The 24,912-nt window shown below is 39.8% G+C and overlaps 1 protein-coding gene across 11 annotated transcripts in view; it reads left to right on the top strand.

The window, feature by feature from the left end:
- DOCK4 (dedicator of cytokinesis 4) overlaps nt 1-24,912 on the top strand; it is a 472,223-nt gene that overhangs the window by 290,023 nt on the left and 157,288 nt on the right. For all 11 annotated transcript variants that reach the window (XR_008536523.2, XM_519315.8, XM_009453992.5 and 8 more), the window contains exons 14-16: nt 6,570-6,694; nt 7,832-7,994; nt 12,638-12,744. Coding sequence is in view for 10 of the 11 variants with exons in the window: in XM_519315.8 (XP_519315.6) it covers nt 6,570-6,694; nt 7,832-7,994; nt 12,638-12,744 (395 nt within the window). In the remaining variant the exon portion in view is untranslated. The remainder of the gene's footprint in view (nt 1-6,569; nt 6,695-7,831; nt 7,995-12,637; nt 12,745-24,912) is intronic.

Here is a 24,912-nt window from a genome sequence, read left to right as displayed (position 1 = left end):
GCCATCCTCCTGCCTCAGCTTCCCGAGTAGCTGGGACCACAGGCACCTGCCACCATGCCCAGCTAATTTTTTGTATTTTTAGTAGAGATGGGGTTTCACCGTGTTAGCCAAGATGGTCTCGATCTCCTGACCTTGTGATCTGCCTGCCTCAGCCTCCTAAAGTGCTGGGATTACAGGCGTGAGCCACCACACCCGGCCAATATAAATATTCCTTACTATGTACTGATAGAGAAATACACATCAACAGATGGAATTGAAACAGCAGTAAGCCTTCTTTTGGAGAAAGTAGATGTGCACTAGTAAGATTTGATTTTCCTTAAAAATATGTCCTAAATCTGGTTGGGCATGATGGCACACACCTGTAATCCCAGCACTTTGGGAGACCAAGGATGGTGGATTGCTTGACCTCAGTTGTTCAAGACCAGCCTGGACAAATGGCAAAACCCTATCTTTACAAAAAATACAAAAATTAGGCAGGCATGGTGGCGTGCGCCTGCAGTCCCAGCTACTCAGGAGGCTGAGGTAGTAGAATTGCTTGAGCCCAGCAGGTTGAGGCTGCAGTGAGTGGAGATCATGCCATTACACTCCAGCCTAGGAGACAGTAAGACTCTGTATCAAAATATACATTGATATATATAATGTATCTGTATATATCCTAAACCTAACCAAAGCTTACCACCCTCCAGCTCTAGTCACTGGACCCCCACACCACTTAGCTTAGACCTGAACCCTGATGTGCGAGGAGATGGTGGTCTTTAACCAATGAATGCCACAGTGACTGAAGAGAGAGTGAAGCCGAGATAGATTCTAATGTGTCACCCTGAAGTTTTATCCCAGCCCTAGATCAGACAGAGGGAGGGACTGGTACCTCTCAAATTATGAAGCTTACGGTCCCCACTGCCCCAAGAGTATAGGAGTTCCCCCAACGGGCTGCCAGATCTCCATGCATTGTCTCAGAGTGGGATGGCAACAGGGAACCACAGTTTATCCATGCTCTTGCCTCTGAGCAAAACTGTCTGGAGAGCCCATTGTGGGTGTTGCATCATGTGCCCTTGCTTGCTTAATTGTCATAAGCAAAACATAAAAAGCTACCTCCCAAAAGAGTTCAGTATCTCATAGTACTCTTTTAAAAACAAAGCAAAACAAAAATGAGAATGATAGAAAATAGAGAAAACCTGATGGGTTTTACTCAAGTGTATCTTGTGTGAGAAATTGGAAATATAATATTAGTTAACTTTTCAGCCTATCCGTACATTTGCGCTGTCTGTGCTCTGCTTCAGTCTCCAGTTACCTGTGAGTCCTGCTCCCATTCCTTCCTTCTCCTTGAAGGTCTCATGAAGTGACAGAAGCTTGGATATGGAAGTCACATTGTATTAGTTTCCTATAGGTGCTATAACAAGGTGGCTTCAAACAACATACATTTACCATGTTACAGTTCTGGAGGTCAGAAGATGAGCTAGTCTCACTGAACTAAAATCAAGGTGTGATCAGGGCTGCCTTTCTTCTGATGCCTCCAGGGGAGAATATACTTCCTTGCCTTTTCCAGCTTGTGGAAGCTGCCTGCACTCCTTGGCTCATGACCCAAGTCATTCCGGCCTCTGTGTTCCTCATCATATCCCCTTCTCTAATTCTGACCCTTCCCCCTCCCTTTTTTAAGGACCCTGTGATTGTATTGGACCCACCCTGATAATCCAAGAAAATCTCCCTATCTCAAGATCATTAATTTAATCACATCTGCAAGGTAACATACTCATAGGTTCCAGGGATTGGGACCTAGGCATCTTTGGGGAGGGGATCTTAATCTGCCTTTCACACACATGAGGGGCCACCCCGCCCACCCATGTGTCTAGTGCATGCATTCCTCTTCATGGTTCCTAGTGGTGGTTTTCTGGCTCATACTTGAATATTTGTATTGACTAAGAACACATCATCACATTGTCTCTCAAAATGACTTATGTTGGACCAATTTCCCCTTCTGCTTGGAACTTCAACATTTTAAAATTCAGTTAATTCTATTGTCTACCTCTTCCTTCTTGTGATGTGTTCTGAGTCCTTTCTCCATATTGTTTATGGTCTGGATGACACCATTTGTGTCTGTCTCTGTGTTGTAAAGATAGTCCCTAGAACTGTAATCAGTATTTCAAAACCGGTCTGAGAAATGCAAAGCAACACAGGACTACTACCTTCCTTGCTCAAGTCACTTCTCCTGACAAAGGCTGAATTGCAGTAGCTTATTTGATGGCCATTCTTACTGCATGGTATTACAGGTTTTCATAGGTAATGTGGGGTCACTGATAATACCTAGGGCACTATTCTTAATCCCTACACTTTAATTTCCTCATCTGCAAAATGGAAATGATAGTGCCTTTTTTATAAAGTTGATATGATAATTTAATGAGATGTTCTACTTCTAGCATTTTGCAAAGTACCCAGCACATAGTAGGTACTCAATAAAGTGTACTGCTGCTGCTGTTGCTACTAGGACTGTTACTACTGCCATCATCATTAACAACATCATCAACAGTAATCTAAGTTCACCTAAGTCATTTACACATTTTCTTTTTTAAAAAAACTAAAGGACAGGAAATTTTATTGGGTTCCATAACTCTTAACAAATATCCAGCTTGTGTGTGTGTGTGTGTATACGCAATACACGCGCACGCACACACACACACACACACACATGCATATATATATAAAAAATAGATAAAGCCGCTGGGACAGTGTACAGTGGTTTACATGCTATGGTGATCATGCACTGTATCCTTTATCCAAGACATTCATAAGACAGAAACAAGGATTACAGTTTTCAACTACTGATGGAAACTCTTACCCATCTAGGTCAAGCTGTTAATGGATCCATTTGACTGCAGTCACTGAACTCTTGAGTTTGTTCCCAATTTTGTGACCTTATCTTTATCTTATCTACAGTGGTATTTTGAAAGGCCTTCATATGTGTAAAGGCTCCCTAGCCAGCAGGCCTGCTAAAGAGAAAGAAAGTGTGGTGCACATCAAATTTTCAGAGTAATAAACTTGAGAGGTACGAGGTGTTAATAAACATTGTCAGGGAAATAGCTTTTCACACGGGTGCTATGACTCCATTTCATACTGACTTGATGGTTTCTCTCTTAATTACCCAAGATGCTTTCTGAACACCATTTGGACTCATGAGTTTTCTCCAGAGTCAACCTCAAGTGTATTGATTTAATTAGCACTTGTTTCAACTTGATCCTTCTGCATATTTTGGCAAAACTTGGCACCTTGCAAAATTGGAACATAAGCAAGCTGTAAAATTCCTGGGGAGAGGCACATGGAGAATGTCGTCCAGGAGAAGTGTTCTTCTTGTCATGTATTCTCTCTTCAAAGAAATCTGGTTTTAGTCTAAAAGATTTGCAGAAGATAATGGGGTTACAGGGATAGTGACAGTTAAAGAACAGAAAATTAAAGCATACGTATGAGGGGTTTGATTCCGTGAACGCGTTATTTTCCGGAGGTTCTTTTGTAAGGCATAGAAACAGCATAATATAAGAAAGTAGTGTTGTCTCTCCTACCACCTCTCGTTTACCCACCTTTACCCTATTCTCATTTTAATAACGAAAACCTGAGACCCAGAGGTTTCTAATACCCTGTATAGACTGATGTCACACACCATAGCAGTAGCACAGACTAGAACCTGTATCTCCTTATTCTGATTGTCCTGTGAACCTAATGCCTTTAGTGTATTTGAATTCAGAATCTCTTTTGTAAAGAAGAGATAGGAGAATTCAGCTGTGTTATGAGCTAAACAGGCCTTGGGGACTGGCCTGAGAAGCTAATGCCCTTTGGAACCTTACTCCTTTGTCGAACACCGTAGCCTACTCAGGGTGCTCATCTTCTCATGAGGCCTTCTCTTATTACCCTGTTGAAAATTTTAACTCTCCCTCCATCCCCATTCAATACTCTGTATCCTCCTTCTCACTTTTATCCACAGTGCCTATTATCGCTCAGCATACTATATATTTTACTTATTTATGTATTTATTAAGGACTTACCCCTGCTAGAATCAAGACTCTGGGGAAAGAATTTTTGCTGTATTCACTACTGAATCTTCCTGGCTTGGAATAATAGTATCTAGCATACAGGAGATGCTCAAGAAATATTCGTTGAATAAATACAGGTACATAGAAAAAGAATTTTGTGATGCTGGCAGTACATCCCTCATTTTCCCTCCTTTGGGCCTAGCCTATGGACAGAGGGAAACAGGTTACCTTGCAAACCTCCCTTATCACCTCTTGCTTGCCTTTGCTGGAGTCTGAGAGGCCATGTCCTTCCAGCAGATAACAGTGGAAATCACCTTCCCAAGAAACACTTAGTCTTTATTTTGCAGGACAGTTAATCCCTGTGTGGTTTGGACAAGCTAATTACTCATTATAAGAAATTCCTAAGGTAACAACCCCTGTAGCTACACTTCCCATTAGTCAGTGTAGGTTTTATAGGCTATTTGTAAGCAGAGCTACTTATTATGTGTCACTTACTCCAAGAAGCAAAAGAATTCTGCTGTTTTTAGCCAATATATTTTGCTCTAAAGTATCTTGATTTGAGTGTTGTTTTTTTTACCTGCCAAATCTGTTCGTGGAAACATTATTGTCAAGAATTTCTTCCCAAACCTCTTGTTAAACTAGCATGTGCAGACCATTGTGTGTACCAGACCTATTTTTTGTTTGTTGAAGTCAGTTGATTTGCTGTTGATTCTATAATGGAATTGTTAAATAAATAACATCAAATGTGGGAGTAAAAAATATATGTAGTAATCAAGTGAAATAGAAAGTCTAATAAACATAAAATGTACTGGGCCATTCTCTAAAAATTAGTAAAGGAAATAGTTAAAACAGAAAACTTTCAAAGCACACAAATATAATTTTTAAAGTGTTGAAATATGTTGCTTTTCTACTGGACTTTAAGTTCATTGCCTTCCCAAGTTGGTTTGTATGAGCTGTATAAGAGTACTAGAAATTCATAAGCCAGAGACCTCTGTATTGTTTCCACTAATGTATGTTTTATAGACTCTTTGTAAAGGGTGACTAAGATGTAATTCTTTTTAGAACTTACCCAGTTTTTCTGTTTTATGGCCCACCTGTATCCTTGTCAGCCTAGGTTATTTGCAAATGATGCCATCATAAAAAATTGGTCTTTATAGAGGAAGATGATCTGGCACACTGATACTCTCCCATGGTCCATGGTATTGAGGAACTAGGATACTTCCTTGTGCACACTTTGACGAAGAAGTTTTATAAAACTCCCAATTGTAGACATAGTTATATGGTTATTTTTCTTTCTAGTGATTTTCTTTCTTATGGGGAAATTTTTTATTAGAAAACAGAGTATTCAAGGTCAGGAGATCTAGACCACCCTGGCTAACAGGGTGAAACCCCATCCCTGCTAAAAATACAAAAGATTAGCCGGGCGTGGTGGCACACACCTATAGTCCCAGCTACTCGGGAGGCTGAGGCAGGAGAATGGTGGGAACCTGGGAGGCGGAGCTTGCAGTGAGCCAAGATCCCACCTCTGCACTCCAGCCTGGGCGACAGAGCGAGACTCCCCTTTTTTTTTCTCAAAAAAAAAGAAAAGAAAAAAGAAAACAGTATTACTTTTAATTTTTTCAAGTCTTTGAAATATGTGTTAAGTAAAAGTAAATTCGACCTTGCCATCTCACCATTTACCTTTAAAAACTTTCTAGTTGTGCTTTGTTGACTTATTTCTCACTTCTCTATGCATTTATTATTTCCCGCTAGTTTAATTTTTATAAAAGAAGTAAAAGCATGCTGTTAGCACATTTGCCTAAGTTTGCTAGTTGGCATCAAATTTATCTTTTTTTATCTTGCAATAATAAGAAAGGGTTGAGATTTTTAAAAACTCAAATTTTATAAATCACCAGTAGAGAAAAAATCGACAGTATATATGTACATAGAATGTGTCTATTTGAATATAGGGCCTTTCTCAATTGTTTTATAGCTTGATGATATGAAATATTAAGCCGAGTTTGTCTGTATGACTGAATTATTCTACATCTGTGTTCATAAAATGCTAATCTGGATTCTTCCAGCAGTGAGATCATTTTGTCCATGAATTTTGGAAAAGATTTAAGTTGTAATTATACCCTTTACAGTCCTATTATTTTACTACATTTAGGTATTTCTCCTACCCTAAATTGCTATGACTATAAAGTAATAAGACTGGTTTCTCTGAGCCACCCCTGCTAGGCTGTCATTTTATTATCACACCTCATAAATAAAATGAGGGAAATATTGAAAAATGGTGAGACTTGACAGTACCTTCCTACTTGGTCCCAGTATTCGCCTCCTAGATGTACAATTACAGTGTTTCTAATTCAGACTAGCAGAGGCTGGCTGTTATTCTTCTCAGATGTTGGCAGTAAGGGTGAGGACACTTTTATAAAAATGCAAATATATTTGTACTTTTATATGTATGTATAACAGTATATTGTATAAACTAAAGTTTTTCTTGATAGAGCACTTTATTACATTTCCTAATATATATATAACATGGTTTTAATTTTCGTTTCCTTATAGGTGAAATGAGGAATGATTTATATATCACTATTGAAAGGGGAGAATTTGAGAAAGGAGGGAAGAGCGTGGCCAGAAATGTGGAAGTTACGATGTTTATTGTAGACAGTAGTGGCCAAACCCTGAAGGTATGTTAATACTTGATATTTCCAGGTCAAACAAGTCTGTATAATTGCTTTCACTTAATCTTTAATGTGATCAGTTATTTTCTGATTTACAATCAGTTAATTTCTGATTTGCGTTATTTTCTATCTTATTTTTCTCCTTCACCCCTGTGTAGTTTTCTTTCTTTTGTTTTTTAATTCACTAAAATTCCTTTCAGAAAAGAGAGCAGAAAAACGCAGTCTTCATGCTGAAGACAAGCCAGGAAAAAAAAACAACAACAACTTTTACAGTTTGCTTAATTCATTGTGTCAATAATTTTCTTACAGCAGCTATTACTTAAAAGCAGCTTTTTTTTTTTTTTTTTGAGACAGAATCTTACTCTGTCACCAGACTGGAGTGCAGTAGTATGATCTCCACTCATTGCAACCTCCCCCTTCCAGGTTCAAGCAATTCTCGTACCCCAGCCCTTCAAGTAACTGGGATTACAGGCGTGCGTAACCATGCCCAGCTAATTTTTGTATTTTTAGTAGAGACAAGGTTTCACCGTGTTGGCCAGGCTGGTCTCGAACTCCTGGCCTCAAGTGATCCTCCCGCCTTGGCTTCCCAAAGTGCTGAGATAAATGCAGCATATTTTTAAAGCCATTTCATTATTTAATCCTATATATTTTCTTTCTGACCAAAATAGGCATGAAGACTAGGGTACTACTTACTAATTGGGGTGAGAATAGCAGGTGTTTTTATGGAAGAAGTATTTTTCAGGAGCCCCTTCTTCATAGAGACATACAGTTACCCATTTAAATAAGAAGGTTGGCCCTGGGGCATAGTGAGTCACCTACTGAGGCACAAAACAGGCTTTTGACTATGGCAGATTGGGAACTTTGCCATGTAGTTGAACTCCAAGTGGGCCATGCAATCGTCCATCTCCCACGTGTCACCCGGGTCTACCCTTGGCACAGTAAATCCTTGGAGACCAGCATCAGAATTAAATAGATACACCCCGCTAAGCAGCAGCAAGTACAGAAACACACGGCAAAGGACCAGCGAGGTAATTTCATAGTGCTATTTGAGAGGCAGGCAGATAGAGCAAAGTGATTGCTCTGCCTTTTCAAAAGATCTTTAGATGAAGCTCTCTTTAACCTGTGTGTTCTTCCCTTTGTTAGGATTTTATCTCCTTCGGCTCTGGGGAGCCACCAGCCAGTGAGTACCACTCCTTTGTGCTTTACCATAACAACAGTCCCAGGTGGTCTGAACTGCTGAAACTTCCCATTCCTGTGGATAAATTCCGGGGCGCACACATCCGCTTCGAGTTTCGGCATTGTTCCAGTAAGTGTTTGGTGGCATTGGCTACCTGTCTCTATTGTGCTGGAGTATCCTGCTTACTGAGCTGTCATGAAGATGTGGGTTGATCTTAAGTTGATTACTTTTGTAAAAATCAGTTTGTTCCATTCTAGAAAGATTAGCCAGAAAGGGGAGGCACAGTGTTAAAAGCTAAACTGTTTCTGGTGGTCTTAGGCAACCCTAACCATTCTGGTATCTCCAGGAGCTGATCCAGCTCTCACACAGATTGGGGAAACCCACCAGGACTTTTCATGGCATGTGAAGCCACTGGGAAAGCCTTTGGCCTGTTCAGATGCATATCTGATTCATGTGTATCTGCATCACTGTACTCTCTCAGACAGTATTCAGATGAGAATCAAATAATGTCAGCTGGAAAAAGACTTAGAAGTAACATGAAGTAATTGCCTCATTTTACAGATTTTTTTGTTTTGTTTCGAAGCAGAGTCTCACTCTGTTGCCCAGGCTGGAGTGCAGTGGCGCAATCTCAGCTCTCTGCAACTTCCGCCTCCCAGGCTCAAGCGATTCTCCTGTCTCAGCCTCCTGAGTAGCTGGGACTACAGGCGCCCGGCCACCACGCCTGGCTAATTTTTGTATTTTTATTCACCATATTGGTCAGGCTGGTCTTGAACTCCTGACCTCAGGTGATCCACCCGCCTCGGCCTCCCAAAGTGCTGGGATTATAGGCGTGAGCCACCACACCCGGCCTCATTTTACAGATCTAAACAACCCAAGACATAGAACTGTTGCAGGGTTTGTCCACATGGGCATTGCTATCCATAAAGTTATCGCTTCTCAATGTTTCTATTTCCATTTTTTTGCATTCATTACCACCCTCTCAAGCCCCATCTCTCTCCCCCAACTACCCCCAGTCCAGGAATCTTCTGATATTCCTTGTGTCCCTGAGTATATCTTAGCACTGCCAGTGTGCATTGTGACCAGAGAAAGTTTTGGTGAATCTAGTTTTGGGAGCAGTACAACAAACGAGAGATACAGGAGAATCACATTTTTGAAGAAGCAGCAGGCTCTCTTCCAGTCTGGAAGGAATAGGGGCTTTGCCAAAAGATTTGTGGTGAATTTACCACAGTGATGTTGTATTTTACCCAAGGTTCAGGCAGAGAAGGAGGACTTTATCTTTTGCTGGAACTATGGCATATTTCAGAATTGACTCAGGAGCTTCATAAATTATGCTCGTGTGGATGTATCTGAATGCAGGAAGAGAGCTAGCAGGGTCTTAAAATTCTTCCAAATTCCCAGAAGAGTTTCATGTAAAGGACTTGAAGTAGGAAAACATAAAGGACTTCGAATGGTGCCATACTATTTCTTCCATCAATCTTTGTTATGAATTCTCACTGGGGTCTAATATGAGGTCTGAGCTTTAAGGTAAGAAAAAGAGAAAATAAAGGTGAAATAGTGGGGAAAGAGAGAAAGAGCATTTGGAGGTAATTATTCGAATTCAGAACTTGGAAAGTAGAATAAAGGCTATTTTCAGTAAAATCTATTGGATCTCTACCTTCTTGTCCCTGTACTGCAAAAATTCCTCATAGGTTTTTTCTTTTAATCTTCATAATTAAAAGTCAGAAGAAACAGCAAAATGTAAAGAAGAAGGAAAAAAATCTTGATAATACCACAAACTATGAATAACCAATGCAATCATTTTATAAAGTGGGCTTCCAAATATTTATCTGTGTGTTCATATATTTATTCAAAAACATCAGTTATTCATGAAACAAATATTTGTTGAACACCCACTATATGCCAAGCATTTTACTGGGTACTGGAGACACATCAGTGAGCACAAGAAAATAGCCCTGCTCACAGAGATTTCATTCCAGAGAGGAAAGACAGATAATAGCTGAGAAACTAAGTACATAGTACATCAGATAGCAAGTGATGAAGTGCAGTGAAGACTTAAATTGCAGCTAGGGAGTAGAAAGTGATGGTACTGTGTTGCTATTTTACACAGGGCAGTCAGGAAAGACTTCGCTTATAAGGACATGTGTTGGCAACAAACTAAAAGAAATGAAGGCCTGAGCCATTGAGACTATTCTGTCTGGGGAAAGAAGATTCCAGGCAGAGAGGACAGTACAAAAGGCTTGAGGTTGAAATATGCTTGGCCTTTTCAAGGAATAGCAAGGAGACCAGGAAGGTAGCAGAGGTGCCAGATCTTGTATAGTCTTTTATTTCATGATGAGGACTGTGCATTTTATTTGAATTGAGAAGAACCACGAGAGGATTTGGAGTGAAGATACGCCTGGCTACTGTATGGGATAATAGATTATAGGTAGTATGGTTGGGAATAGAAAGACCGTTTGGGAAGCTTTTTTTAGTCTTCCAAGTAAGAGATTTAAAGTGTTCTGCATTACGATGGTAGTGGTTCAGTTCTTTTTTACAGAATATTAACAGATTGGATCTGAAAGAAGGAGAAAAGTCCAGGGTAACCCAAAGATGTCGGCCTGAGAATGAAGTAATCATTTAATTAAGTGGGGAAGACAACAGGGAGAATCTGTTTGGGGAACAAAAAGCAAACATTGCATTTTAGACATGTTAAATCAGAGATATCTATTAGACACTCAAGATGTCAAGTGGGCAGTTGAGTAACGTCCAGGTTGGAAACTTGGGAATGAGAACATACAGTTCAGTGGTTGGTCTACTGAGCCAGCACTAGGGGGTGGGGAGGATCCCTGAACTGTAGCATTTGCTGATTTCCATGGTGTAGATACTCCCACTATGGCCAGTTTCAAGCTTCCAACATGACATCACTGAGTGTAGAACTGGGGAGAGATGTGCAGTCTCAGCTTTTATGGGCCAGTATGATCCAGCTCCAGCACATCACTAATTTTGATGATTTCTAAAGTCTGAGACTGATTGAACTTCCTAGGTAGTAAGTTTAGATAGCAAAGGGGAGTCCAAGGATGGGTCTCTGGGGTACTTGCCATATTTAGAGCTGGGAGGATGAGAAGGAGGCATTAAATGACATTAAGAAGGACTGTCTAGTAGGTTGAAGGCCAATGCAGGAAGAAGAGAATCCAGGAGCTAAATGAAGGCAGTTTTTCAAGAGAGGATTGATCACGTGTCAGGTGCCAGTGGTAGATCAAATAAGATGAGGACGAATAATTTGATTTGGCATCATGGAACTCATTGAACCTGACAAGTGATTTTAGTGAATCTGTGGTAGTAAATGTGAGTTAAAGAATGAGATGGAGGGGGAAAAGGGGGAGTAATGGGTATAGACAAATCTTTTGAGAAGTTTTGCTATAAAGGATACAAGAGCTATGGTCATGCGTAGGAAGACTCAATGTCGTCAAGATGTCAGTTGTTCTTAAATGAACCTGTAGATTCAAGTTTCTGTATTATCATTGATGTGGAAATCTCTTCCGAGAGATCTTTGGTGTGATTTTTGCTTGACTTTTTAAAAAACATGAATTATTTTTCCAGTTTCTCTATGGGGTTGAAATTAATGATTTTAAAAGAAAGTCCTTTGCTATAATTACATTTTCAGGGATGTCTTCATATTAGGGACCAGCACCAGCCAGACAAAATTACCGTTTTCTGCATGAGGCTCCACTTCTCTGTGCTTAAATGCCTGGAGCAATTAAATGCTGTGTTGCTAACCTTCTTGTCCAATCTTCAGGATCACCATACCTAACTCCTCCAGCTCAGATCTTACTGCATCCCAAAGTTGAACTTGTCTGTTCAAGTATAATGCTCCACTTGTGAAAGAGTAACCATCCAGCCCTTAACAGGCTGCTGGCCCTGGAGAACTCTCTGCCCATCTAAGTACAAAGGGAGAGTCAAGTTAACCAAAGAAGGTTCTGTTAATGCTTTCTCCATTTTTGGAGGGAAAAAAAAAAAAAGCTTGGTGGAAAGAAGTGGAATGGTGCTTAAGAGACCTACAACAAGTTACCTAACATCTATGACCTCAATTTCCCTATCTATAAATAATTACTAATGATCCTTGGCATTTCTAGCTATTGTAATTCTTAATTAGGCATCTGAAAACCTCATCGCCTCATTTCCGGCTTCCAGAGTAGTGAGCTCTTATTAAACTATAGGTTTAATATTCATATTGTCTTTCAACGTGCCTAACTTATTCCAAGGAGGTAACTGCAACAGGACTTACTTTCCTTACGTGTGTGGATATAGGGAAAGAAGTTCTGTCATGGACCGGGGTAGAGCTTAGAGATTCCCTTTTGATGGGTAGTAATCAAAACAAACCATTTCACTTTCATTCATTCACTTGTTCATTCATTTATCATATATTTATTAAGCACCTACTATGTTCCTAGCACTCTTTGAAACAATAAAATAAACAGATAAGACCCCTGCCCTCAATGGGACTTTGGGGTAAAAAGAAGAAACAGGCAATGCACAAATTTTTAAAAAGCAATTTCAGATAGTGATTCCCATAAAGAAAATTAGGCAAGAAATGTAAGTTGCAGATAAGGGGGCAGGAAGAGGGGATTAGAGGGTGGCTGCTCTATATAGATGGCCTATCAGAAAAGCTGTGCTGCATTGTGTAGTGGGAACTGTTGTGTATGGGTTATATTTCTCGATGATTATGCTTCTTGACAAACTATGTACCTGAACATAGATACACTTAAATAAGCAAGTAATTTTGTTTTTTACAGCAAAGGAGAAAGGAGAGAAGAAGTTGTTTGGGTTTTCTTTTGTCCCTCTGATGCAAGAAGATGGTAGGACTCTTCCAGATGGCACTCATGAGCTCATCGTGCATAAGGTAACATCAGTCAGATGGTGGCGATGGGCAGTAAAAAACAGTGCTGAAATAGCACCTCACTATCTTATCATTTTGAAAAGAGAAAAAAATGACTGAAACGAATATTCTTGTAAGATTGCTGTCAGGGAGAATGTCTTTTTCAAAGTATTGTTTCTATATTGGGTTATATTCTAGAACATATTTTAGAGATGATTTATGTTTTCATCCTAATTTAGGGGTGGATGTTTGGGTAAACCTGTGTATTGTTCTTAAAGTTCTTTCCATTGCTGTGATAGGGTTAAGTAAACCTTACAAATGACTTTTTAAATACTACATTACGTGCTTTCTTATCTAGGTCTGTGTATCCCCAGAAGTAAATTTAGCAAGGTCAGCATTACTTTGTTTTGTCTGCTATTGTTACTAAGCAGGCAGAGAAGTGGCTGTATTTCATCATGACAACTTTAGCAGTTCTTATAAATCAAGAATTGTCATAAAAAACATTTGGAACAAAGTGTATTGTAGTAGGCAACAAAAGAAAGCTTGCAAAGGAAGAACCCCTTGTAATTATCTGAGAATACTAGTAATAATGAACTATAGGGTAAAAAATGTATTTTTAAGTGCACAGGCAATTTTCTCCCAAATATTCCTCCTTTGCATTTCTCCATTTCTGTAACTGTGTAATAGTGAGGCCCTTATCAACTCTCACCTATGATAACTGGTCCTGCTGACCTGGGTCTTGTCTGCCTCTAGCCCAGACATTAGGGTCACTCATCTAAGGAGCAGATCCAGCCATGTCACTTCCCAGCTTAAGACCCATTCAAAAGCTTCTTGCTGAGAGAATAAATCCCAGGCATCTCAGGGCATGCCAGCCTTCTACCTCCCTACTGCCTCACTCCTCACCACTTCCGGCCTCTTGATGCTACAACCACATCCAGCACATTCTAGTTCTTCACCCTCTGCTGCTGGCTTTTTCTGCTCTTCCCTTGCCTTGTGGCTCCTGGAGTCAGCCTTCCCCTGCCTCTCCCTCTGAGTATCTTCTGCTCATCCCTGGAGGCTCACCTGGGCCACAACTTCCCTCAGAAACTGTCCCCTTCTTCCTAGCCCAACTCATATTCTCAGCTGACCAGTTGCCCTTCCCTGAGCTCCCTGGTATCTTCACACATCTCTTACCATTGTTCTCATCACACTGTCCCAGAACTATCTGTTGATCCCTCAGCTTGCCCCGTTAGATTTATGAGCCCCTCGAGAACAACAGCTATGTAGAGGGATTCTGGCCTGTGATAGATGTTCGGTAAAGATTATTGAATGAATAAGAGATTACAAGCAAAAATTTTCTTTGGATTGCTAGTTAAATGAGAGGCAACATATAACACACCTGGTATTTTCTTTTTTTCTTTTTTCTTTTTTTTTTTGAGATGGAGTCTTGCTCTGTTGCCCAGGCTGGAGTGCAGCGGCACAATCTTGACTCACTGCAAGCTCTGCCTCCCGGGTTCACACCATTCTCCTGCCTCAGCCTCCTGACTAGCTGGGACACCAGGCACCCGCCACCATGCCCAGCTAATTTTTGTATTTTTAGTAGAGATGGGGTTTCACCGTGTTAGCCAGGATGGTCTCTATCTCCTGACCTCGTGATCCGCCCACCTCAGCCTCCCAAAGTGCTGGGATTACAGGCGTGGGCCACTGCGCCCAGCCCACACCTGGTATTTTCTATTTTTATAGAATGTATATTTCATTGTCTATTTCTTTAATCATTCATTTTCTCATTATTTGTTCAACATGTTTATTGACCACAGACTACAGCCAGGTACTGTTCTAGGTGCTGGGAAAATAGTGGCAAACAAAACAGCCAAATCCTTCTGTTTCTGGCCTTTATGTTCTCTCTTCATAAAGTAATCTAAAAGAGCTAACAAAGCTAACGGTGTTAAAATAGAAAGAAACAAAAGTATTTTAAAGCATAGTAACCAGAAAAGCAAACAGAGGAACTACATATACTAGACTGCGGGGATGATCTATTTATCTCAGCTTTAGGTCTGAGGCTGCCCGATAAGATATATAATATAACAGGCAATGTCTTGAGCTTCAGTTTTCGAAAACATAAATGGTACTTCATATAAATGTCTTTGTAACATTAAATCTTAGCTCAGAAAAGATAAGGCTGAGATAACGAAGACTGGGCTCCCCGTTTCCTCATGATATGTAAAAGAATGAATCACTTCTACATAGTATATCCCATCTGGACCCTGTCACCTATGGGTCTGAGGGTGTGTCTTTGGCAGTGCTAGGTTTCCAGTCAAGTCCTGGTTGACTTCTCTTCGTGAGCATGAACCATACCAAGATTCTCAGTTGCTGATTAGAAACATGCATATGCTTAAAATGCCAGAGGACAGGTAGCAGAGCTCGCTTCTCCATGTGAACATTTAGGAGTCAAACAGGTATTAATTCCTAGACAGAGTCCTGTCCAGGTGCCTGTCATCAGGGCCAAAACTTTTCTCAAAAATAGGACTTTGACTCAGTTGTAGCTCTTCCACAAAGATTGACTTAGTACTAAGAATCCTAATCCATAAAGGGAAATTTATTTGAGCATGAAAATTGTGACCTCAACCACAAGAGAAACTCAGTATGGTATGTGTAGGCTGTCTAATTTGGGGCAGACCTACATTGTATAGCTCCATCAGGAAGCATTTGCTCCACAGAAAAAACCCCAAGTAGCTGAGTTTCTTATGAATAGGGTTATTTAGTATTTCTTATTTACAGAGTTGTGAAATACTTGCCAAGTATAACAACTTTTATTTTTCTTTCTCATACTACTGAGCCAACAAATTCAGTTTCAGCTTATGGCCACTTGTAGTTTATGATTATGAAACCATATTACCAGCATAATACATAATCCTTCTTCTGCCACGACAGGAAAGCACACAGCCTGCTGATCATTGTGCGGCCTTGAATTCAGTATTTAAAAAGAAACGTGGAGAGAGAAGTGTATTTCAAATTATGAGCTAAAAGTATAGCCCATTTAATAAGTGGTGTTGAGATAAATAAAATGGGTATTAGGGGAAGTGGGGAAGAGCTGGATTCCTACCTTCCTCTTATTGCGAAAACACATTCCAGATTGAATGTAAGAAATAAAACTGGGCCTGGCACAGTGGCTCATGCCTGTAATCCCAGCACTTTGGGAGGCCAAGGCTGGTGGATCACCTGAAGTTAGGAATTCGAGACCAGCCTGGCCAACATGGTGAAACCCTGTCTCTACTAAAAATCAAAAAAGTTAGTCCAGCGTGGTCGTGGGTGCCTGTAATCCCAGCTACTTGGGAGGCTGAGGCAGGAGGATTGCTTGAACCCAGGAGGCGGAGGTTGCAGTGAGCCGAGATCATGCCATTGCACTCCATCCTGGGCAACAGGAGTAAAACTCAGTCTCAAATCAATCAATCAATCAATAATCAATCTGTACGAGCCTTAAAAATACGGGTGAACACTTTTATAATCTGCAGGTGAGAAGGGCCTTTCTAAGGATGTCTGAAATGTTAGAAATCAAATTTAAAAATCAAGTAAATTTGGCTACATAAAATTTAAGATATTTATTGATAAAACAGTCATAATCTAGGCTGAAACACATTTCAAACTGAAATATAGTTGCAACACAGCTTGTAAAGAGTTGCTTTATAACCCCATAGGTAACCCTTATAAAGGGTTGCTATTCCTGATTGACCAAGAGTTATCACAAATCCGTAAGAAAAGGAAAAATTGATAAACGCTACAAACAGACTATTTAAAAATAATAAATGCAAATGTATAAAATAAAAGCATGAATAAGTAAAGAAATCCGTTTAAGTTAAAAAATTTGAAACCTTTTTTCCTATCAGATTGGCAGAGATTTTTAAAGCCCAGAATTGGAGAGCAAGGTTAAGGGAAAACAGTCTCATGCATTTATAGAAGAAATATGAATACTGTTGTGTTTCTGGAGGGCAGTTTGGCAATACATAGATAAATTTTAAATGTGTATATCCTTCAACTCAGCCATCCCACACATGTTGGTATTTTTTGGGAGAAGATAATAAGACAAGGTGAGCAAAGGTGATTCAAGGATGATCACTGCAGATTGCTTAAAATATGGAAAACATGGAAGTAATTTAAATTGCCAATAACATAGATCCGATTAAATTTAGTTATACCCATACAGTGAATGAAATACTATATAGGTGGAAATAATGTTTACAGGATAATTTTATATGCATGGAAAAGTGCTTATTGTTAATACTTTATACATGCATATATTTAGTATAATACCATTTTTATAAAATTGCTTAACTGTATGTTCTTATGTATATATGTGCATACAGAGATGCTTGGAGTGATATCCTTAAATATTAATGACTTTTTATTTTCATATTGCTTAAATTTTTTGTTAGTGGACAAGTGTTATTTTATAATATTAATAATTTTTTTTTTCATTTTGACCAAACAAAAATAGGAAGAGACAGAAATGTAAACTTAGCCTTGTTTTATGCTATTTAATTCTGGACTTTTATGTAAGTGAAGACCATTCTTCTGTCATATAATCTTGACAGTAATGTTTATGGTAAGGTTTTGAAGGAACATTAATTGTCTTGGATTTTTATAAACCATGTTCTGTGTCATTCATTGGCAGGTACTGCCCATGATGTCAAAGGTTGATGAGAGATGAAAAAAAACTGCGTTAAAAATGTGTCTTTAAATCTGTCTTGGAGATACGATACAGAGAATAGCTCTGGTTTGTAGTAGAGTATTGGTTAAAACCTACTTGCTCTTCATGTAAAGTATTAGTTTAAAAGACTCAATCCTGCAGTGAGCTAAGAAGAAATCTGCTGTGTTGAAGGCTATTAGTATCCTAATTTAGGCCTTAAATTTGTGAGGTAGTTTCCCTTTGTAGCAATGGCTGGACTTCACTTCTGAATGTGTTCTAAAGAAACCGTTCTTACCGAGCTGTTATAGTAAATACTTTGTCAAGGACCTGGACTCACCTTTTAGGGCAGGGTCTAAGGAATCCTAAGGGAAAAGGTCATTTTCAACATCACTTGATTGATTACTTATTTAGAGTGGTTTCCAATGTAAATAAACTCTGAAATCTATAAAAATTTGCATATCATTAGCTCTAGGAGAATAAGTAAAATAACTTACTTATCATTAGAGATTTTGTCCTTCCAGAGCCCCCAGAACATCAGTGATATCTCCAAATGGCTGACAGATAAGCCTAAAAATTCCCTTTGGAATTGCTAGTTTGCTAATAACCATATTTAATCTTAAGTTTTGGTATTTCATTCTATTAGAATTATTGTCTTCCTTAACTTTGTAGGAATGTATTTGGCTAAGCTTCTTCAGCTACCTGTTGGAAAGCAAGTTAAGAAAAAAGAATTAAGCAAAAAGTTAAGAAAAGAGAATGAAGCAAAAAATAAAATAAAAAAGAATGAGCAGAAGCAAATTTGTTTTCCAAAAGTCAAATCTCTTGAGGAGATTGATGAGAGAATCCAAAAAGAGGGGCCTAGGAAGACAGTAACTATGTGCTCAAGTCCCCATTCATTCTGACTCACTCTAATGGAGGAGTTTTAGTCACTGCAAGTACATTCGGAAACACCCTCTGGTCCAGTAAGAAAATAGTAATAATACCGTCTGCCTTGGAGAAGTTGGGGTTTTGTAAATTCATCACTGTTGATTGTCAAGAACCACCATGGCAGAAGTGGCCCAACTCAAACAAGCTAGAGTTTTGCTTAGTAGAGAATCTGCTTCCTGTAGCGGGGTTTATTGGCTTCCTAATCCAAGGCATTCAAGAAGGAAAAGAGCCAGGTACAAAGTCAGCCAAATAGAAGGTGATGCTGTTTCCTGGTTGGAGAGGGATTAATTTAATATGATGACATAGACAGTAAAAGTCTATTGTGGAGTAACTTATTTCACCTTTGTTACCTAAAAATTTGTCCATAACCCCTTTGTGGCCCACATTTTTCTCTACAAGTTTTCAGGTTCTTATGCTATATCCTAGTCCCTAACTTGGTCCATAGTAGTCCAACAAATACACTTCACTGGCCACTACCTTTGAGATGGACTTCTCAAATCCAGGTAGAAGCTACTGTTCTCTGCTTATCTCAAACTTCAGTGTAGCCTTTTCCTGTAGTATGTTTGCATTCATAAGTAAAATGAAAAGATGAGGGGAATCTGAAAATTTAGGTAGACTGACAGGATTGCAATCTAGCCTGCTGCCCAGTGAACCCCATATGCTCCCCAGTGAACCCCATATGCTCCCCCAACTCTTCTAAAAGACTTACCCTGTAACCATAATCTATAAATCTTAGACAAGCCAGGAACATATCTGTCCTCCCCAGGCTTTGGTATAGAAGAATTGATCACTTGACTGATACTTCATTCATTACCTGCTGTGAGAGAAATTAAAAAACATCTGCAACATTTTAAAATAAATAACCTGGTAAGTTTAGTATAAAAACATATCAAGCTGAACACATAAGCTGAACAGTGGGGGGAAAACACTAAGCTATCTTAACAGGTAGACTTAGTCCTAGCACTTAGGGATAGTTAAGTGACCTGCAGAAAGCCCCTTCAATGCTAACCAATTCATACTGCTACATCTTCAGCTCTCCCAAAATGTTCTGCCTTAAGTGAGACCTGACTTGCCTCTGCTGAGAGGGCTTCCTGTATAGCTGCTGGAGTAGAGAGCCCCTCTTCCTAAGCCAGGTGTCTAGTGTCTGGTGGTCAGCTGTCTCCAAATACCCTAACGCTTTCCAGAGATACTCTTTCGCCACCCTCTTGTGAAGAGCTCCCCTATCCTCTATAAGGCTCATTCCATACAGCGCTGCAATTTTCCATGTGTCCTAGTTACTGTCTTCCACCAACTTGTATTTTGAGGGCCAGTGAGGAAGAGGGGGAAGATGGAGTGGTGTGGTAAGTAGCTGATTCGTTTTCCACAATCAGTCTAGTTCCTAGTTCAGAGTCTTCTCCTTCTGGTTGACTGTCCAACTTCCTGTCCTCTTGTTTTCTTGGCCACTTCAAGTCTAGCTACCTCCATTTGCCTTCTACTTCACTATGGCCACACCCTAGGCTGTGTTGCCTCTCTACCCATCAGAATCTCCCACTGATTAGATAGATGGGTGGATGAAATCATCCAGAAGCACTTCATATCAAAAATCATTAACTCCCAATATTCTGACCACAGCCTTTCAACCTTCTGATTTTCTAACTATGCCTATTTTTCAGTCTTTTTCTCCTCCACTAGACCACTCTATTTTCTTCCCATTGTTATCTAAGGTATCTCTTAATCCTTAGTTCTACTGTGCCTCCATAGGAAATAAAAAATAGTCCTAGATGAATCTGTAAGCATTGCCCTCTCCTATCCCCAGCCCTAGAAGAAATTAGGGCTGGGGATAGGAGAGGGCAATGCTGACAGATTAGGGCATTGCTAGAAGAAATTATACAGTTGCTATAGGTTAGCATCTACCTGGGTATAGATGCGGGTCCATCAACATTGCAGGCAAACTAGTCCTCACAAGAGCTATTTACAAGAGCTTACCATTCTCCCTACCCCACCACTTCCCAGCTACTTAACAGAGAAAACAGATGCCATCAGACAGGAACTTCCTTAACTTCTTGTGCTCTCTCCTTGCCACCTGCAAACTTATCTGCATCCTTCCTTTCCTTCCGGCTTCCTGTCTCAGGGGATGGGGCAGGATTCCTTTGCTTCAAGACTAGTTCTTCCACCTACTTCCTTCAGGATCTCCCTCCCTCCTGACTCTTCTGGGACCCTGCCCCTCCCGATGTCCTCTCTCTTCCTCCTGCATCTCTTCCAGCAGTATTCACACAGATCATAAACATGCTCAAGCCTTTTTCTTTTTTTAATAATTTTTTTTAAATAGCCACCATGTTCCTTCTTCCCTTCCCGTCATGACATGCAGCCTGCGTGAAATGTCTGTCTTCCCTCATTGCCTCTGCTTCCTCACATCCTCATTGCTCAACTGAAGTTTTTCCCCTTTAGGTCACTAGTGCCCAGCCAGGGGCTAAAGCCACTAGACATTTTAAAAACCTTTCCATACTTGACTGCCCTATAGCATAGAGCACTATTAATAACACTTCTTGAAAATCCCACACTCCTTGGCCTGACGATGTGCTCCTGAGTTTCATCCTTCCTCCTCTTTGAGGACTCATTTCTCTTTATGGATACCTTAAATGTTGATGTTACCAGGGGTTTAGCCCTTGGCTACCATCTGTGTCTTATACTCTCTAGATCTATCTCATCCATTTGGGCAGGTAAGCTATGCTGTTAACTGCCAGATATGTTTTTCTAGTGCAAAACTTTTACCAGCCTACTGAACATCTTCAGTTGGTCTTCCCAAAGACACTGCACACTCAGCATATCCAAAACTGAGCATTTTGTCTTGTCTCCATCCACTCCTGCCATGAAGAGAAACCTTGTCACAGGCTTCTCTTGTCACATTTACCCACCATGTCTAAATAGTTGGTTGCATGACTGGTCAGTTCCACCTCCTCAATAATACTTTAATCCAAGGAATTTAAACCAGCGGTGAGTATTAGAACCACCTGAGATTTTTCTTATTCAAGAGATTTGGGGGTAATCCCAAGGCTTTTATGTATTGAAAAATTCCCTACTCCAGACATACTTAACTATGTATAGTTGCCTCAATATGCCCGTACTTTTTTTAGCAGTTATTTTGAAGATATTTTAAATTTATAGAAGAGTTGCAAAAATAGTACAGGAAATTCCCATATAACCTTCATCCAACTTCTCCTTATGTTAACCTCTTATATAAGCTATAGTATATTTATCAAAACTAAATTAATCTGGGTACGATTCTGTTAACATGGAATTTATTTGGATTTCACAATAACTTTTCCCACGAATGTCATTTTTTCTGTTCCAGGATCCATTCCAAGATCCCACATTGCGTTGAATGGTCGTGTCCCCATAGTCTCATACGTGTGTTTTTATTCCCCGGTGCCTTTAAGTATATTGTTTGTTCCCTCCCTTGACTTTTCCTCCCTTGCCTGCTCGATGACCCTTTTATCCTTTACAACTGAGGTCAAATAGTCCTTTGACCTCAGATCAAAGACCATCCTTTTCGATAAGGTCTTCCTTCCCTTCCCCAGCAGAACTGGTTTCTAGTGGTCTTTATCCCAGTGTTGTAATCAGTATTAACAGATAAGTGTGGAGATCAGACATGCAGTGCCCTCAAGGGCAGAGACTGTGTTCATTTCCTTGTTACATTCTTAATGCCAAACTGAAAGGCTGACAAATATTTGGAATTTAATAAATTTTTAATAATGACATAAAGGATGACTACTCATTTTGAAAAAGTTCCCCAAAGAAAGGTATTTTCCTCCAAAAACTATTTAAATCTGGTTTTTATTAACTGGTAATACAGAGTTTCAGCTGGATTGTCTACCATACTGTATTTTTTTAATGTAATTACCTACTTTTCACAAGTTACAGATCCCTTAATTTGACTAATTCCATGAATTCCTGTGCCAGTTTTTAAATTAGTAAATTGTAGATGTGGATCTCTCAATCATATATCTTGTATAACTCAAATATCACACTTCTGGAACACTGTCCGGGACTGACCACTGACGTTCTCTTTCACATATCTAAGACAGTAGTCAAAAAGTAGCCTAGAACATAATGCAGTATTCATTGCTGTACCAACTGATTTTTATTCCAGAGAAAGAAATACACTGTGAGCCAAACTATATGATCTCAAAGAAGATGAGACTACTACTGCTGCTGCTGCTGCTGCAAAGCCTGCATTTTAATAATTCTGTAAGAGTCTGAGGGAGCACATCTCTCTGGCCAGATCTGATTTCAGACTCCAAGTATACTAAAGCAAGGATGGTTCTCATCTCTCTCCTCTCTAATTTGTAAATTATCTCCATGCCATTCTAAGATAACTTGCACAGATTCCAACATAGCAAATGCAGATAACTATCCTTCACTATTACAGTGACATCGTTTTGTTCCCCCAGTCCAGTAGCAGCTTCAAGAAGCTGGGGTCACATTGCCTTGTTTCCCCTGGAAAAAAAAAATGGCTTCATTAATTCTTCCCTCATCCGTCTGCCAGCATACATCTGCCATAACACTGGTAACACTTTAGCTGTGCTTGTGTCTTCCACAAGAAAACGAGCTCTCCAGTAGAGAGGACAGTGTCTTCTTACTCTCATATCCACATTGCCATGCTCCATGCCTTCACTGGGTTTGGTAGAAAAAATATTCTCTATGTGAAAGCCTAAACTGTGGTTTTACAAGTATTCCTCAGAATGCAAATGATCCGTATTTAATCACCCCATCCAGGTTAGGGGCATAGCTGGATTTTACCATGGTAACAAAGCCATCTCTCAATTACATGCAGCACAAGAATCTCACATCTGCAGTTTGGTGCTGTTGAGCCTGTATTGCTCAGATTTTTAGGCATTTAAGCACCCAACCACTATTCTGTTACACTTAATATTTCCAATTAAAGCACAGGCAGTGCCAAACCATACTTTTCCAGCCTCATTTCTATGACTTCATTGACTCTTAGCCTTTCACCTAATGGGAAGACTGTTTATTCCCATTTGTTTTCTCCAGTCCATACTCTAGTTCAAAATCTCACTCACAGTAGACCCTTTTCCCACCTGGGGAATTTACTGACTCCCTGGCTGGTTCTAGTATTAGGAAACTGGATAACCTTTTGGCTTAAACTCTAGGCGGCAGCTGTTTCTGCCTTACAAGTCTACCTTCTAGAACCTCATTTGTATTACTCACTGCTCTTGAACCCATTTCTTCCCTATCCCTTGTCGTTGAATGAAAGAATGAATGATTTCTAGCTCATTTGTTGTGTTCCTAAGCTCCTGTGTTATGCCCCATCTGCTCCCACCTGCCCTTCCTCCCTACCTTATCCAGGTTGCATGATCCCTTTTGCTCCCTGCATGATTTGAAGACATAAACTAGCCATTTCATTGTAAGATTCATGAGCTTATTGCATTTGAAATTATTTCAGCTCCATATACCACTCTGAGCCCTCTCTCAGGGTATCTCCCACAAAGATACCTTTCTTTTGAAAAGCTAACCATTTTTGGTCTTTCCTAGCGATACCTACCATGCAGTATTTTATCTATAAATTAAAAATGTTTGAATTAATTACTTGAATTCAAAACTTGGCTAAAACAACAGTAGAGGGAGGCAATGTTATATGGTAGTTGTGAATACAAATTTTGGTTCAAATTCTGACTGTGATACTTTCTAATATTGTGACATTGGGCAAATCACATAAGCTCCTTAGGTTACAATATCTTGCCTCAAGGATTGTTGTGAGAAGAGAATATACACACAGTGCAGAGCAGTGCCTGTCACACAGTAAGCACTCATAAAAGGTAGTTGCTTGGATTGCCTTAAAAATCTCCAGTATTTGTATGGTATATTAAGGGTGCGTGCTGAAAACCTCAAGGAACAATAAAAGATATGCTATAATATTTTCTGTGTGATAGCTTAAGTTTTTCAGAAATAGATTAAAACCTAACCCCATATCTAGTGTAATCATACTGAATTAAAAAATCAGATTTGAATCTCTGGTAAATATATAAAAGGGTTCATAGAGACCAAAGAGTAGTTACATGTTTTTCTTCACTGAATTGATGGGCAGAATTCTCTCCTGCTACCCCCATCTCTCTTACACACACCCCAGTGTTCTTGCCGAAAGCTCTTGAAATAACTTTTATGTCCAGAGTATTGTTCATATTTATTATATTTTATACTTGAGCAAGGGTGATAGAGTTTAGCTGTAAGAAGCTATCAAGATGTCATAACTCAGACAGACTCAGATGCTGAGGTCTTGGACCCCCCAGGCTGGGGGAGAAGTGAGAATGAAGGCTTGGTGGAACTGACCTGACCACATCACCTTTTCCTGGCCCATGGAAAAGCAGCCAAGTCTTCTATTCATAATACCCACTAAGGATACAGCACAGCCATCGCACCCTCACTCATACAAGTGGTCCATCCCATGGCAACCAGTTGAGCTACATGGGATATCAAGCAGGAATTCCAAGAGGCTGCAGAAGTGCTGCAGAGATGGCAGGCAGTTAGGGGGAGGAGAGTTAATAAGAGATATGTTTACAGGGGCAGAATTTCTGTGAACAGATGGATCATATAGACCAGGGCAGGAT

The sequence above is a fragment of the Pan troglodytes genome, chromosome 6 (assembly GCF_028858775.2).
Source record: "Pan troglodytes isolate AG18354 chromosome 6, NHGRI_mPanTro3-v2.0_pri, whole genome shotgun sequence".
Classification (NCBI taxonomy): Eukaryota; Metazoa; Chordata; class Mammalia; order Primates; family Hominidae; genus Pan; species Pan troglodytes.
Note: the sequence above shows the minus strand (reverse complement) of the source record. Positions and strands in the feature narration are given on the sequence as shown.